The following is a 17,864-nucleotide window of genomic DNA, read 5'->3' as shown; positions in this document are numbered from 1 at the left end:
GTGGTCAGCTTAGGAAAGTAGGGAAGCTGAGAGACCGGGGGGGGGGGGGGGGGGGGGGCCTGGTATCGACCAAGACACATGGTACTTATAAGCCAACATGATGAATGGTATAACCCCTCTAAAGATAGTAGAATCTAGTGTTTTAGCTACACAGTAGCTCACACCTGGAATCCTAGCTACACAGGAGGCTGAGATCTAAGGATCACAGTTCAAAGCCAGCCTGGGCACTAAAGTCCACGAGACTCATATCCCCAATTAACCACCAGAATACCAGAAGTGGTGCCGTGGCTCAAGCAGTAGGGTGGGAACCTTGAGCTGAAGAGCTCAGGGACAGCGCCCAGGTCCAGAGTTCAAGTCCCAGGACCAACAAGCACAACAAAAACATCTAGTGTTTTGCCTGAGCGTTATACACAGTGTCATTCAAAAGACAACACCAACATCTAATGGGACGCGGAGTAGAGGCTCAGGAGAGTGGGGAGATGGCCTCCTGAGATTGTGAGGGAAAGGACAGGCTGTGGTTGTAGGATGATGGAAAAAATGCTTGCTGCATTGGCAGCAGTGTTGAAGTACACAGAGTATGGATAGGGCATACTATTCGATGGATAGATAGATAGGTAGATAGGTAGGTAGGTAGGTGGGTAGACAGACATCCTCGCTGTGCCATGCTTTTTCTCGGTTCTAGAAGTGCATATTAATTGCACAGAGTCTCGTTTGTGATACTTCCCCACATCATTTTCTCACTCTTTCTTCCTTTGCCTTTCTGTGCTGCACCGTTCTGTTCCTCTTTGGGGCCTTGCACGTGCTTGGCAGGCATTCCGCCGCCACCTGAGCCACACACTTGTTGAACATTGGTTATGTCGAGGTAGAGTCTCATTCGTTGTGCCCGGGCTGAGCTCGGCAGCCATGCTCTTACTTCTCAAAGAACTTTCATGCCTCAGGTGGCCTTGAACCGTGATCCACCCACCTCTGCTGTCTACGTGACCCGGATGGCAGGCTTCCGCCATGGTGCCCGTCTTCCCTCTCTGCTACTTACCTGACCACTTTTTAGTGTCTGCTCCTTCCTCCTATGAAACATGTTGTCTGGACCAACACTGGCTCCTCCCCTCAGGCTGGTCTGGATGCGAGGCCACATCTTGGAGACAACCCATCCTGCCCCCGCTTCCATAGCCATTCGCACAGTGTCACTGTCATCACTCATTCCCCAAGTGGAGATGCCAGGAGGCCCCAACCTTCCGAAGCCCTGCAAGACACAGACAGAGCTGATGAGTTAGCCGTCCTCCGTACCATTTCTAGACACACAGTGTGTTCCGGTCACACATGGAGCTTGAACTCAGGGCCTGGGTGCTGTCCTGGAACTTACTCCCTCAAGGCATGTGCTCTACCACTTTGAGTCATAGTTCCAGTTCTCTGGTGGTTAAGAGTCTTGAGGACTTTCCTGCCTGGACTAGCTTTGAACCATGATCCTCCGATCTCACATCCTGTGTAGGTAGGATGATAGGTGTGAGTCACCAGTACCCAGCTATATGTGTGTGTGTGTGTGTGTGTGTGTGTGTGTGTGTGTGTGTGTGTGTGTGTGTGTGTGTGTGTGTGTGTGTGTGTGTGTGTGAGAGAGAGAGAGAGAGAGAGAGAGAGAGAGAGAGAGAGAGAGAGAGAGAGAGAGAGAGCCTCACCTGACCCTAAGTTCAGAGGCACTCATAGGACTCTGACTGCATGGAAACCTACCTGCAAGTTCAAGTTAGCTACACAGCTAAGCCAGCTTTACAATCCCAGTTTCCTGGGGTTGTGTGTCCCTCAGACTTCCCCCACACAGAGGAACCCTGCTCATGTGTGAAGCTCCTGACCACCAGGAAAAGGCCAGCGCTAATGCTGCCCTTCTTCCACTGCCCTAGGCAGGACATCATAGACAGGATGATGTGAAGGTCGCTCCCCAAAGTAACAAAAGCTGTGGCCTCCATGCTCCAAGGAGAGGGAAAAAAATACGATCTGAAAAGCTTGTCTGGGCTTGGGAGTGATTAAGGTCGATGCTTATGATCAAGGAAATGAAAACAAGAAATCTGAGTAATCACTGCTTCATCAGAAACAAATTCAACAACACAATATGAGTCAGAGACAGGGAGAACAAACTGATAACGCCCTTGGCACATGCATGATTCTCGGGTGGGTTTAAAAACAGACCTTATGATGCCATTCAAAGTTTTGTGGGGTCTTTGATTCGTGCAACTTCTGAGAATAACCAAGAGAGAGAATGGGGCAGGGTCAGTCTCCAGTATCCCACAGGTGCTTACAATAAATTTGAATGCTAATACATAACAATTGCAGAGGAGAAAGTCTCCGAGAGGCAGAGACACAGAAGCTGTGATTGATTTTCTCCTTGTCAGAGTCCCTGAGTCAAAAAACTGCCCTTCAAAAAGGACTTAGGAGGCCAGGCGCTGGTGGCTCATACCTGTCATCCTAGTGACTCAAAAGGCTGAGATTTGAGGATCACAGTTCAAAGCCAGCCAGGTAGAGAAGGCCATGAGACTCTTATCTCCAATTAACCACCAGAAAACCAGAGGCAGCACTGTAGCTCGATGTGGTAGAGCACTGGCCTTGAGCTGAAGAGCTCAGGGACAGCACCCAGGCCTCGAGTTCAAGCCTAGTGACCAACCCCCCCCCCCCCACACACAAAAAGGATTGGTGGCTCACACCTGTAATCTCAGGAGGCTGAGATCTGAGGATCGCAGTTCAAAGCCATACTGGCCACTAAAGTCCATGAAAGTCTCCAAACGTCTTACCACTAGAAAATGGGAAGTGGCACTGTGGCTCAGGGGTAGGGCGATAGCCTTGAGCTGAAGAGCTCAAGGATAACGCCCAGGCCCAGAGTTCAAGCCCCATAACCAACCAAAAAAAAAAAAAGACTTATGAAAATACCTCAAATGCCAAGTTTGAGCAGGTTGAACTCTGGGCACAATGTTTCCAGTGAAAAAGAGGAAAACATTTCAAGGATTGAACTGCACCGCAGTGATTCCACAGGTCCTCGAATGTACTTTGCTCATCTCACCAGCCAAACGGGGTCCCCTTGTTTTATGTCTGCCATACCCTTAACTCTGCCATACAGAAATGCATCACGAAGGAACATTCCTTAAAATAATAAAAGCTGGGCCAGGAGTTTGGCCTAGTGGTAGAGTGCCTGCCTAGCATGCACGAAGACCCAGGTTCAATTCCTCGATACCACATATATAGAAAAAAGCCGGAAGTGGTGCTGAGCCTCAAGTGGTAGAGCTCTAGCCTTGAGAAAGTCCAAGGACAGTGCTCAGGCCCTGAGCTCAAGCCCAGGACTGGCAAAAAAAAATAATAAAAGCTGTATATGACCGACCAACAGCCACCATCATACTGAATGGGGAAAAACTAAAAGCACTTCCTCGTAGATCAGGAAGTCCAGTCTCCCTATGCTTCTTCAATATAGTTCTGGAATTCCTAGCCAGGGCAATAAGGCAAGGACAATACGAAAAGAACATAAATGAGGTTCACATGAGGCAAGAAGAAATCAAACTATCCCTATTTGCAAATGACATGATCTTATGCCTAATGGACCCCCAAAAAACGCCATTCTGCAAGCTCTGAGAGCCGATCAACCATTTTGGCAAAGAAGCAGGGTTAACAGAATTAACCCACAAAAATCAGTTGCCTTTTGTATGTCAACTATGTACAAGCAGAAAGGGAAATCATGAAAGCAACTTTATTTTCAATAGCATCCCCCCCCCCAAATTAACATAAAATACCTGGGAAAATATCACAAAACCCAACAGACATATACCACTGGGCTCTTGCTGGCCCATGTTTCTACTTGAAAACTCAGAAACTAACTTGGGTGACATAGCCAAAAGAGAACTCCCAGCTTTATACCCTTCTCCTCCATACACAATCTGCATCCTGTCTCTTCCTTTCTCTGGGGCCAAAACACTGGAAATGAACCTCGACTACTGTAGCATCCAACTCACTCCTAAACTGGTATTCCATTTTTTGTTTCTGGGTTTCCCCTCACAATCTTCTTGCTTCAGCTGCTCCATTCTCCACTCCATAACCAGAGTTATAGAAACAAAAGTACAAAACTTCCTGCAAAGACCCATTCTCTGCCTTCTGGGAATGGAAAACACGAGAGCCAGCAGTGAGCAGCAGACCCCATGGCATCTACAAATGTGGTAGAAGACAGCCATTGAGGGAAATCTGCACATACTCAGTGTATATAGTTCAGCACTGGGTCTGCTCAATTCAATTTTCCCCTAATGAAGGCCCCCCACTCCAATTCACCCACAAGACCTAATCCTAACATTTTTTTTTTACTTTATCTCTTTATTGAAGCATCTTTCCTTTTACCTTGCTCTTTGGTTCATATTTGGATTCTGTGGGAGGAGGGGGGTTCTTTGTTTGGAGGGGAGGCAAATTTTCACAAAATTCAAGGCAGGAAAACTCAGCAGGTTAGCCATTGTAATCCAACCATGACTGAGGATAATGAAGAGACCAGACAGAGAACTGGTCTGCATCCATTGCTCTGTGAATCCTGTGTGCACGCTAATGTGTAATAAATCTGTGAATAAGGCAGGCAGCCTACTATCACTTCAGCTCACACTGGGGACCTGACCAGGCCAGGGGATTAAATGGCAGAAACTCCAGGCTACAGCCAGAAATTGATGTCTTAAGTTGTCAAGCAGGCAAGTCTGCTCCTGTCAGCTTCTGATAATCTATTCAGGTCATCAATCAATTTGCCAGATGCCCACATGCATTAAGAAGGACAATCTGAAATGAACTGTGCCACTTGTGGGTGGGGACAGGAGACAGAAAATGGGGGAAAAAACAAGGGAAGGGGTGACATCTTCCAAAAAGAAATGTGCCCATTACCTGACTTAAATAACTATACCCCTGTGTACATCACCTTTATAATATCAATTGTAAAAGAAAAAAATGACATTACTCAGTCTACAGATTCACATGTTCAGCTCACCCCAAAATACCCTCAGAATCACACACCGAATGTATCTGGGCCCCTCTGGCCAGGCAAGTAGACAATAAATGTAATCATCAAAGTAACATGGAAATCAAATCACATTTCCAACTAAGTTTATTTTTTTGGGGGGGGCTCCTTCTATCCCAAATCATATAAATCATTTGTGTCTCAAATGTTGTTGTCTCAAATATTTGTTGCCTCCCTTATTCTTCAAAGCCACAGCTCAGCTCCTATCTCCCCGACCCTCTCTGTCTACCTTCCTTCGGTTTCTACGGACCTACAAAATTAATCTCCCTCCTAGAGGTCTTTGAAATGCTGAACTTTCATGAAGCTCTTTTCCACTGTGTTGTGTTTTGTCGGTTGTGTGTCTGGATACCTCAACTCTTTTAATCAAAGCTAGCACTCTGCCACTTGAACCATAGCACCACTTCCAGTTTTTTGATGGTTAACAGGAGATAAGATTCTCATATACTTTAGTATCCAGGCTGGCTTTGAACCACAATGCTCAGATCTCAACCTCCCGAGTAACTAGGATGATAGACACGAGGCACCAGTATGCATTTTGTTATGTGGATTTAGCTCCTTAATACCTTTTCAGTAACAAAAATGGTCTACTCTTCTTTCTCTTTTGATAAGTCTCTATCACTCATTGATGAGAATTTTAAGTATTATTCTATAATGAAGACATATTCTCTAATGAAATCATGTTTATTTACCTACAACGATGTGCCCTTATAGGTTGTTTTTTCTGTAATCCAACCTTATCACAGGTACCATATGTTCTATATATTTTGTTCGTAAGTGTCAGGTTTTATTAATCACTTTAATTCACCACTTTTTATGATGAATTAGAATTCTGTGTCCCTACATGTTTAAGTTCACTGACCAACACTCTAGGCAAGGAAAAGCTTTCATTTCTGTATATAAAAAAAATATTAGCATCATGTGAGCTTTCTAGTTGATTTTTCATCTCAAATTATTTTTCATCTCAAATTATTTTTTACATTCTCTAAGTAGTTGCCATTCAACAAAGTAGCATATGAATGCAAGGAATCTTTCAACATTCTTCCCCATTTATCAGCCCCACCCTTTCCCTCAATTTTCTTAATTTCATATGATATGCATTGATGTTTATGATTATACTCCCTTCCCCCTCTCTTCATTGTCTGGTCTCCTCCCCCAGTCCCCTCACTTCTAGGGACAGGATTCCTGGTGTCTATTTTGAGGGCTTAGCTTCGCTAGGGAGTTACATCATCTCAGTTCTCCCCTGATGACACTTGGATAAAATTGGGGCCTCCCCACTATTTGAGGCAAACCCCAGTCATTCTGCTTTGAGTTTTCATATAGGGTTTCTCGCTTTATGCTCTGGCTGGCCTTAGATCTCCAACCCCTTCTATCTCTGCCCCCTTGAGCCAGGCAGATGCTGAATTCAAGGCCAGTCTAGACTACAGCAATAAACCTAGGGGGGGAAATATAGAATGGTGGGTGCTGGCAGCTCATGTTTGTAATCTTAGCTACTCAGGAGGCTGAGATCTGAGTATCACAGTTCAAAGCCAGACAGAAAAACCTAGGACTATTATTTCTAGCTAACCAGTCAAAAGCTGGAAGTAGAAGTGTGATTCGAGGGGCAGTGTAATTCAAGTAGCAGAATGCCAGCCTTGAGCAACAAAAGCCAGCCAAGCCCCAGTAGTGACATAAATATATACTTTCACACAAAAGCCATAAGAGCATAAGAAGAGGGCCGGGAATGTGGCCTAGTGGTAGAGTGCTTGCCTAGCATGCACAAAGACCCAGGCTCGATTCCTCAATCCACATACATAGAAAAAAAAAGCCAGAAGTGGTGCTGTGGCTCAAGTGGCAGAGCTCTAGCCTTGAGAAAGTGCTCAGGCCTTGAGTTCAAGCCCCAGGACTGGCCAAAAAAAAAAAAAACAAAACTGTAAGAGGATATACTATTTAGAAAACCTTAAACCTTTCTCTCGAAATGGATAAGCTGGCACACTTAATGAACTCGAATACTTTTCAGGGGTAGACTAATCGAAAAATAAAAACAGACTAGAAAGCGCCCAAAGAGAGTCCACAGGTGAACAGAAATAACATTTATAACAGCTCTTCATCATTATGAGGCTGAGATTAGAAATGCCGCCTGTTTACACTCCCATCCCTACATCACACACAGAAATTAAATTTGATGAACTCTGAACTGAAGGCTCCTTCAGCATCCAAGTTCTAAAAGAACAGAGAAACGCGCTGTGGCTCATGCCTGTAATCCTAGCTACTCCGAAGAGACTTGTTAGAGTTTGATTCATTTTACTGATTAAAAAAAATAAGATCAATAATCAACTGGGTGTAAAATTACGATCCTACAATGCCTGTGATCTTAGGAAAAGGCAATGGAGATAAGCATTATATTTTCTATGTCCTATACATGACCAGACTTAGAAAACGAACACCGGAAACTAAAAAATGAAAAATAAAAATTACGAAGCTTCTGTGTCAATCCCTGGAGACATGTACTTCCTCTTAAATTGAGCCCCCAAAGGAGGCCAGCGCCCGTTCACCTTCTGCCTGTCTGTCTTTCAGGTTGGAGTCTCCCACCCGATCCCTGATAATGGAAGCCCCCAAGGGCGTGGAAATCAATGCTGAAGCAGGCAACCTGGAAGCTAGCTGCCGAACAGAGCTGAGGCTGGAGTCCAAAGATGGAGAGGTGAGGAGTGAGAGCCACGGGCCTGCAAGGCCAGCCTTCCCCAAAGCTGGGAGTTTGGCCTAGTGGTAGCGTGCTTGCCTGAGACCCAGGTTCAATTCCCTGGGAAAGCTAGAAGTGGTGCAGTGGCTCAAGTGATAGCGCTCTAGCCTTGAGAAAGCCCAAAGACAGTGCTCAGGCCCTGAGTTCAAGTTCCAGGACTGGCAAAAAAAAAAAGAAGCTATGATTCCTCATTCATCATTTGTGAGGTACTGAGAATAGTGGTGTGTGGCTGCAAGTACAGAATTACACCCCTGTAAAATTAAATGCGGTTCCTGAGTTCTCTTTCTTGCCACCTTAAAGTAAGGTTTAGCTAGGTGGCTTAATTAAGCTGTATATCATGCCCATCTGGCTAAAAGTGAACTACATCTACTTCCAGCTATTTCATGTTGTATGCTTGTAATTTTCATGTCAGTAAGAGAATGGAGAGTCAGCGTCAACAGCTATTCCAATCTAGAACAAGCTACAACCTAAGAGGGTAAAACGAGACAACTAGAAATATTTCTCCTACCCCAAGCCAGCCCAGCTTCAGTCATTTTTGCCCCGCAGGCACAGGCACACAGGCACACAGGCACACAGACGCACAGGCGCACACGCGCACGCGCACACACGCACACACACACACACATACACACACACACACACACACACACACATATATCAAAATAGCCGCTGCTTCCCACACAGAGTCCATAGCTAGCAGGATTTTGAAGTATGGAGGAATAAGTGACAATCAAATTTAATGACACCTTTCAGAAGGGCTGTCGTTGTTGTTTTACAGTTAACATTCTATTGACCATCATTATAAGTTCAGAAAACAAGGAAAAAGAGACATTTGTGGGTCGATTGTAATTTGGATAATATTACATATCACCCTGGTCTTCTGGGTTTGGTTTCTTGTTGTTTGTTGTCTTATGTGTGTGTGGGGGGGTGGGGGAGCGGGTCACAGTGCAGCTCAGGCGGGCCTCAAACTCTTCATCTTCCTGCCTGGACCTCCACAGTCCTTCTATGCTTTTCCAGAAGATTCATCTTGCGCATAGAACTGCCACGCATGAGTCATGAGAATTGTCTAATCGCACATTTCCACGCATATCTGGCTTTAGGACGCGATTTCAACAACCCCATACTAGGTCCGAGACCTAAAAATTCTGTATATCTCACTTTTGCAGAATGCTTGGGGGGGAGGCAGCCTTCTTGAGGGGAGAGAATGCCTCTGTGTGTGGGGGGGAGGACTGCCCCTCTCCAGATCCCCCCCTCCCACCAACCCTGTTGCACACTCATACACCCCCACACATACACAGGAGGTTTCACGCAAACCCAGTCCCCACCTGCTGTTTGTGGAGAGTGAGCAGCCAGCGCCCAGACCACAGCCTCCAACTGACTCTGTCTCTCTTTCCTGTTCCCTCTCTCTAGATTAAGTTAGATGCTGCGAAAATCAAACTACCTAGACTGCCTCGAGGATCCTACACGCCCACGGGCGCTAGGCACAAGGTCTTCGAGATCTGTGTGTGTGCCAATGGGAGACTCTTCCTGTCGCAGGCGGGGACGGGCTCCACGTGTCACATGCACACGGGGGTGTGCCTCTGAGAGGCCCACCACCGCCCCCATGGACCCGGTCGGTCAGCAATCTGCAGGCCTTTTTTTTCGGGCTTGAGACACTGGCTGCCAGCTATTTTTACTACAACACATAAAGCCTAACGAAGACCTTTGTGTGTGTGTGTGTGCGCACGCGTGCATGTGTGTAAGGGTGCGTGTGCGTGAGTGGATATAAATATATATAAATATATATAAATAAATATATATATATCCTCTGTAAAAAAAAAAAATGAGGTTTCAGTACAAAAGGAACCACGGGTGACCCTGGGAGAGCCACTGTCACGTCCCTTTCTCATTCACCACTTTCATGTCGGTCTAGCTTCCCTTAGACTGTTGAGACTCACACCACGCAGCCACTGCTTCCAGCCTCGCCGTGGATGTGTCACGCTCCCCACGCGTGACCATTCCAGGCAGCTCCAGGGCTGAGGTCCTGGCTTTCAGAAGGAGACCTGTCATCCCAGCACTTGGGAGACTGAGACAGGAAGGCTGGGAGGTCAAGGCCAGCCTGAGCTGTAAACCCAGACCTTCCCCTCCAAAGACAAAAAGATCCTGTAATCTTCATAACAAAATAGATATTCTGTTTCCTTTGATTACCTGGATCAACTTCCCTGCTTCATGCGAGGGAGGAGACAAGGCCCAGGCTACCGCTCTGGAGGTCAACTGTAACCACTCAAAATGGCCCCCTGCTCCTCCAACCATTTGCCCTGGGCCTCTCTCCTTGCTGTGTGGAGGAAGATGACTTTGGCCTCTCCAGACTCACCTCACCTCCCACACTCAAAACAGAAGTGACAAATCAACCTAAACTAACCCAGCAGCCCTTCCTCAGCTGGCAGCAAGTAACTCAGTGTCCACACTGGCAGAGAAATGGGCCAGCTGTCTGTGGCTTAAGGAAATCAGAGGCCCAGACCAGGTTAGTTTATGCTTCTGACTTGAATCCAACAGATTTCGGCCCAAGATGAATAAATCTTTCAAAAAAAAAATCCTTGAAGAATAGAACTCCTGACCCAAGAGAAGCTATTGTTAAAATGATAGTCTAAAAATGTTTCCTGTTTCTTGGGATCGGCAGGTAAATTTAGAGATATTCCTTATATGTTCATTTGTAATTTTTTATTCTATTTTTTTACCAGTCGTTGGGGCTTGAACTCAGAGCCTGGATGCTAGCTCTGAGAAATCGTGCTCAAGGCTAGCACTCTACCACTTTGAGCCCCAGTACCACTTCCCAGATTTCTGGTGGTTCACTGGAAATAAGAGGCTCAAGGACTTCCCTGCCCAGGCTGGCTTTAAACCATAATGCTCAGATCTCAGCCTCCCGAGTCGCTAGGGATTGCAGTTGTAAGCCACCAGCATCTCACTTATCTTTTGATTTTTGAAGACATCCACAAACATCTCTGGCTTTGGTCTCTTTAGGTCTTTGTGCATGTGTGTGTGTGCGTGTGTGTGTATGTGCGTGTGTGTGTGTGTGTGTGTGTGCACCTGTGTGTGCGTATCACCGACTTGACTATTCTGGGTTGTTTTAGTTCCCCCTAAAACACCACATGTCACGTGTCTTGCTGAATCACTGTGTCCCCTGGGTGGCCAGCGGCCCCCATCTCCAATTCCCCACCATCAGCCACCATCATCACTCCACCTTTGTGGTCCCACTCCAGGGTCTCCCCTGCTAGCCTTGTGCTGGAACTGGGGATTATACCATCTCTGTTCAAAGAGGGGGAAACGTGCCTATGCCTTAAGTCAATGCACTCAGCCAGGAGAAGCACATCCCATTTATCTCGTTACCTGTACTTTCTTTTGCGTGATTGGAGTGAGATGGGTTTCGTGGAAATTGGGCATCCGATGCTGGCAGACCAAACAAAGGAACAGTCGTCAGATGTGGAGTCACAGCAGTGCCTGACAATGGACGAGGGACGGCCTTGCCACCCTGAACGAAGCTGGATTGGAGAGGCTGGAAAGGCATTTGTTTTGTTTGGGGTTTGTTGTCGCTGTTGTGATTCTTGTTGCTTTTGGGGGTTGGTTTGTTTACCTTTCTATAAGTTTTAAGTTTTCTTCCCAAGCAGGGAAAAGTGTCTCAGAAGATAGACATGAGAAAGAGAGAGAGAGAGAGAGAGAGAGTGAAAGAGCATTGCTGTGTTTGAGATGACACTCAAGCCTCAGGCTGAGATTGGCACGTGTAGAATGTAAAGCGAGCTGTGTTGAGAAGGTGGGGTGGGGAGGCAATTGGGTGTGACCACAAATTCAGTGATTGCTGGCTTTGGGGTCCCCAACTCGCACCCCTTGATCTCCTTGAATGCTCATGCAGAAGAAAACCAGGCTGACACACACCTGGGGGGAAAAGCTCTCTTAGCTTCTAAAGCACTGAGGTCAGAAAAGGGATTCTTAGAAAAGAAGGCCTCGCTGCCAGAACCACATGTGTCCCACACAGAGGTTTTGTTGAGCCAGGAAAAGTCCTTGGGAATGTGAGGGATACCTGCTCTCCTTATCTTTCAGATGAAAATTAATAATAATTCATAATAACAACAGTTCGCAGGTCCCTTCCGGCCAACCACTTTTAAGACAGGGTCGTTTTTAATCAAGGCAGATAAAGCCGCTTTTGCATTTGGCCATCTTGTGTACATCATGTATGGTGGGGGAGAAAAACCAAGAGTTCTCTGGACTTTTTTCTACTGATTCTGTCCTACTTGTTACCAGCACCACAGGACTTTGTGCTGATTCTAACAGACAGACAAACTTGGCAAACGAACACACAAATTTTGCACATGATTTCCACATGCAAAATTATTTCCTGATAAGAATCAGATCTCCAATAGAATAAAAATAATAACAGCAACCAAGAATGTACGTATATAAGCCAAAAACCTTTGTGGAACACATGGTGTAAAATTCTGGCTTTCCTTTATGCTCAATGGTCACAAAATGCAACAGGAACCTAAGATGGGTAAGATTATGTATTTTGGTTCAGACTTGAGAAACCAGTAAATTGCATTTTAAGTTCTTTAATGTACTTTCTTTATTCCCTATGCTTCCCAACCTCAGTATTCATCCATGATCATGAAAGAGAGTTTTACCTGAATTCTGGAAGAAAAAAAAATAGCTTTTACATTAAAAATCTGCTAACTCCTAATTTTTAAAAAATGAGATTGTTTCTAATCTTTTTACATGCTGTCTTCTAGACAATCACACCTCTGGGTATATCAAGCACCTGGGAGTAGAGTGAAATGTTCAAATGAATCTTCAATGTCCTCAGAGCTCTAGTCTGCTAATATTCTTTCAGAGACATTTTATACATTAAAAAAAATGGATCTCCAACGATGTTTAGCGTTTATTTGGAGTTGGTATCTGCTCCGTAAGTCATAAAAGCCTAGAGAAACTGACTCGAGTATGAAATGCCCTGTGCTTGTTATGTCTACCAAGGCAGAAACGTGGGACCTGGCTTGTGAACTTCCAACTGGCTTCTGGCTTCCCTTAGGAAATGTTTCTTTGGGATCCTTTTTCATTCATCCTATGTCTAGCAACCATACACCAAAGATCGCTTGCAAGTTTAGACCCTAGAGCAAGGTATGTCCTGGAGACCAAATCTGACTCACCACCTGGTGTGGTCTAGAAAGTTTCATTGTCCCACGGCCGTGCGCTCGCGTTTTGTTGATGATGGCTCTAGCACTGAGTGGTGTCAGAGATTTTTGCAGGATCTATAATAAGCATAACTAAGACGAGGTACCTAGACCTTCGCTGAGAAAAATCCCCTGACCCCCAACCTCCTACCTAGAGATCATCTACAGGCTATGAATGTAAGGAAAAACTCTGATTTCCCAGTTGCAGGGAGTGAGCCTTTGCTTGGAATTAGAAATCTGGGGCTAAGTACATTAGGACGGAAGGCTGTCGTTACATGAGAAGCAATCTGCCTGTTAGAGGGAGGACATCAGAGGATTTGGGGGACCAGGGAAAAAGGCACTGGATGAAGCTTACTGGCAAGGGAGAACATCCTCTGCATGTCTCTCTGAGGACCCTCTAAGACAAGATGGCCCGGGGGGGGGGGGGGGAGGGAAGGCAAGGAAGGGAAGGATTCTCACCACTGGAATACCCCCAAGTATAAAAAAATACCCCACAGCCACACCAGATCTTGAAAAAAAAAGAAAAAAAAAACCCAGTCACCACCATGACTTTGCCACCAGATATCTACATCTGAGGAAAAGCCATTATCTGGAAATGTGTAGAAAAAAAGCGGGGGGGGGAGGGGGATGAGCACTAGAATTCTTTCATGAAGCCATGGTTGAGAGTGGGCAGATTCACAGCTGTGGTTTGCAGGGCGTCTAAGGGGACTGAAAAGGGCAGTGAAGAGGCTGCCATGCTAATGTGTAGCATTTCTTGATGACGGTCAGAGAAGGAAAACGTTCATTTCTTTCCTTATTTAACAACAGCGTCACTCACGAATGCCCTCAGCTACGGAAGGCTTTGGGGTAATGGTACCATTGGTGGTGGTTGGTTTGGGGGGTTGTTTAAAATAAAAATGACCACCACTTCAATCCCTAACTGTGTCTCTTGGCCTCTCCCCTGAATATGTGAGAAGGGTGAGGACGTTGGCCGTGGAAGGAGAATCCCTCCCTTCCAGGTGTGTCAGGCACAAGATGGCTTCCTGAGGGCTGACCCTCGGGATGTCCTTGATCTACCGAACCATTTGATGTTTGGTTTTTTTCTGTGAGAGAAAAACGTCTGTTAGGTAAACTTGTAAACCTGCCCAGCTCTCCCTCTCCTTGCCCTGCCCCAGGAAATCATAGACACAAAGAAGAGAAAGACAGAGTGTGGTGGAGGTATCTGATGGTGTTCCAGTAGCAGAGCAGATCAGGAGGGCAGGGGGTGTCCAGGAGAAAAGGACCCACCACCTCAGAAAACAGGCCTTTCCATCTCAGAGACAAGGAGGCCATTCACATAAGCCAAACCAGCCATAAGAGATGAAGCCAGCGGGCAGGAGGCCCACACAGGCTCCACATCAACCCGTGCCTTGCCACAGGTATTAGTATAATTCCTGAAGCCATGTGATTTCAAGGCTGCTTAGAAGCTGCCTTCACATCAGACTCCTGAAATCCCTTCAAGGTAGGCCTGCATGAGAAAGGAATTCTGCTTCTGAGTATTACTCTAATTAAATAACACTAGTGTAAAAGATGGAAGCACATACCCCCCACACACACACACATACACCGATTTCTTTCCTCTCTTCCTTGTATAGATATTTACAGAGGAGGAACTTAGGATCTACTTTGGGGAACAAAAGAATGAGAATTCCCTGCACCCCTGCTGCAGTTGGAAAGGTGATGTTGAAACCCTGAATCCAAGATGTCCCAAAACCCACCGATAAACACGTCTCACACACACCATGGTCTTCCTCATATCTACTCTGAGGTTTGCGATTAAAACAGAACAAAGGAAGAGCTGATATAGCCAGAAACAGGTTTAAATCCCAACCCAGGGCAGTGTTCAGAGGCAACATAACCCACACAGACCCCTCCTCTGTGGGCTTTTGCGCACTGTTGAACATTGTTTACCACTGATCCCCACTAAACAAACAAATATGATGCTACCCTAAGTTGGGAAGAAATATAAAAATAGCCATGTTTTTCATAGGAAATTTGCCCTGCTCACTTCTGGGACTGTTCTGCAAAAGAAGCTTGTGCAGTCTCTTACATAAGGAGAGGATTTCTTGAACTCAGAGTCTACCACAGACGCAGGATAGAGCTGGGTTTCCATTTTGCAATCCTCAGAATAATTACTAGTCACTGCAGGCGGCTCGGGGTTAGGCGTCATTCATTTCAACCTCAAAACTGTCCTTGGATTTGGGTTCTGAGGCTAAGAGTTTGGAGAAGGGGGAAAAGTGTGCCCCAAGTCCTTCTCTTGAATGTGGGTCTGTCTCCTGACGTGTACTGTGAGATCAGTGAATCCAGTTCTTTACCAGGGGGTCCACAGTGTCTCCTGCTGCTTTTCTCCCTCCTTCCTACCTCCTGCCAAAGATAATGTCTTATTCCATTTTATTTTTGCCAGTCCTGGGGCTTGAACTCTGGGCCTGGGCGCTGTCTCTGAGCTCTTTTGCTCAAGGCTAGCACTCTATCCCTTGAGCCACAATGCCACTTCTGACTTTTTCTGTGATTAATTGCAAATAAGAGTCTCCCTGATTTTCCTATCTCGGCTGGCTTTGAACCGTGATCACTAGATCTCAGCCTCCTACGTAACTAGGATGGCAGGTTTGAGCCACCGGCGCCTGGAAAATGTCTTATGTTAGCTGAGGTCTCTGGCACTGTTGAGTGGCCATTCTTCTCTGTCTTTACTTGTGGTGAGAAGAAAGGAAAAGCAAATGAAAAGGACTCCGATCTCTAACTCTGTCCCTGCTGTTGACTGGAGAAGCCAGGACTGAAGACAGTCCCCTTGGCAGTTAGGTATTTGGGACACCAGCAGTGCAGCTGGTCAGTTGGGCCACGTCAGGATGAGCCCTGAGCCTGGTCAGCAGCCCCTAATGGACCACGTCCCCCCCCCCAGTACCAAAGCTTTCAGGCTCCGCTGCTGATCTATCTGAGGTGGGACTGGGCCTTGCGTGTGTGCCCTCTCACTTAACACCAGGCCATCTGGACCCCAGCAAACGTATTTTACTGGTGCCCTATCCCCGGGGGAGCGGCTAGGGAGGAAGACAAGGAAGGGTCCTGAAGCTCAGGACCACTGGTTCAGCTTCGGAGGGCTTTGGTCTGTGTAAGAATGAAAACACAAAGCCAGGACTCTGTCTGCCGTGCGCCATCTTGAATAGAGTACACACCACTGTGCCCCCAGTTGTGCTGCCACCCGACTCTGCCCAGCACTGAGATGTCCATGGCAGCTTCGGTGTGCTTCCTCACAGCACTAGACATGGCAGCTCCATTTCCTGCACCCAGATACTGAAAGTTTAGGAAACAGATGCATTAAAAAAAAAAATCAAAGACACTATTTTAGGGCGAGTCAGTTGGTCATTTCCATTGAGGGTACCGACAACCAAATGGCAAGCCAAGAATGGAACTCACCTCACCGGAGCTAGAAAAGGGGAGTCTACCAAAGCGGGATGTGTGGGTGATTCCATATCTCTTCCCACCCAGTGTTTTCACGAGGAGATGGGCTCAGGTTCTCCTCCCTCCATAGTCCAGAAAGCAGCAGGAGTACACTTTGGGGTGGACATGTCATGTTTGAAGAGACAAGACAGAGGACATTCATCATGTAGAGATTTGGGTGCTATTGACAGACAGATGGGTCACAGACATCTCCTTGGCTTGGGGATCATGGGTTTTGAGGAAGGAGTTCTGTTCCCCAAAGAAGCAACTGGGCTCAGCCTTTGTGTTGTTTTTGGTTTGGTTTTCTTTCTGTGGTTAGGTTTGGGCTCTGGGTTTCAGGTGTGATGTAAGCAGAAGCTTTCTTCATTTTGTGTTGAATAACGTCAACCCTTGCACACTCTATGCAAAAATTTTGTAAAGCATTGCAATAATGCTATGAATTACAAGGAACTATTTTAACTTTATTACACTTTCTGTAAAAAAAAGAACAATTTGTATTTAATATTATTTCAATTGCAGTCTTGTAAAATATATTAATAAAAATGATTGGTAAAGAAGGAAAGCATTCCTTGTACTCTTCTTTGGGGAACTATAAGCTGTCACCCCTATTTGACTACCCCAGAAATCTGACTTTTCTTCTAAAATCTCTCTGATCTATGGCCTGACATATTGGCTGCACCATTTGAGCCATCAAGAAAGAGCCTCACACAAGTTGCCTTACTCAAAACAAGCTTATCGTAAGGCGAATCTTGATCTGAATAGAATTCTTAGGATCTGAAGTCAGGATAACGACTCTTCATGCATCCTCATCTATAAACTCTGATGCCAGCTTAAACTCTTGTTCTTTAAAGTGTTGACAAAGTCAGCGTGAATGGTCCCCACTGGGTAAAACATCTTCAAACCACATCCCTGCACCTTCACCATCTGAATTCAGATGCTCACCCCTTTGTCCAATCACTTTTCACTTTTTCCTAAAAGAATATCCCAGAGGAACTGCTTCCTTACATGGAACTAGACCACAGATGAGACTTATAAGTGCCATAACCATTCTCGAGCCAGGCACCAGTGGCACACACCTATAATCCTAGCTACTCAGGAGGCTCAAGATCTGAGGATCATGGTTTATAGCCAGCCTGGGCACAAAAGTACGAGATAAGAATCTCCAATTAACCACCAGAAAACCAGAAGTGGTGCTGTGGCTCCAAGAAATAGGGCCCCCAGGCCCAGAGTTCAGGCCCCACGACCGACCAAAAACAAGTAATTCCATTCTCAACTATGACAATCATTTCTTCACTTTGAGAATCTCCTCACCCCAGGCTTCTACCTAGACAAGTGACTACATGTCGTATTGACTCCAGTACTTAACATTGCCTCAAAGCCACGCCACCTATCAGTATACCATGCTTCCAGACTCACTCACGTGTCTCCTCTCCTTTGAAGCCCTGCTCATTCTCCCTTGGTTCATTTATTTTATTTTCTCATCCAACATTAT

The 17,864-nt window shown here is 46.0% G+C and overlaps 1 protein-coding gene across 3 annotated transcripts in view; it reads left to right on the top strand.

Annotated features, from left to right (window-relative positions):
- Nucleotides 1–9,442, top strand: part of Sgcd (sarcoglycan delta) — a 408,119-nt gene extending 398,677 nt beyond the window's left edge. For all 3 annotated transcript variants that reach the window (XM_090321219.1, XM_090321217.1, XM_090321218.1), the window contains 2 exons: nt 7,565–7,688; nt 9,138–9,442. In XM_090321219.1, coding sequence (XP_090177345.1) covers nt 7,565–7,688; nt 9,138–9,311 — 298 coding nt within the window. In that variant the 3' untranslated portion in view covers nt 9,312–9,442. The remainder of the gene's footprint in view (nt 1–7,564; nt 7,689–9,137) is intronic.
- Nucleotides 9,443–17,864: the final 8,422 nt, after the last annotated feature.

The sequence above is a fragment of the Megascapheus bottae genome, chromosome 29 (assembly GCF_031878675.1).
Source record: "Megascapheus bottae isolate mThoBot1 chromosome 29, mThoBot2.hap1, whole genome shotgun sequence".
Classification (NCBI taxonomy): Eukaryota; Metazoa; Chordata; class Mammalia; order Rodentia; family Geomyidae; genus Megascapheus; species Megascapheus bottae.
The sequence above is the reverse complement of the archived record's forward strand: the minus strand, read 5'-3'. Positions and strand labels throughout refer to the sequence as shown.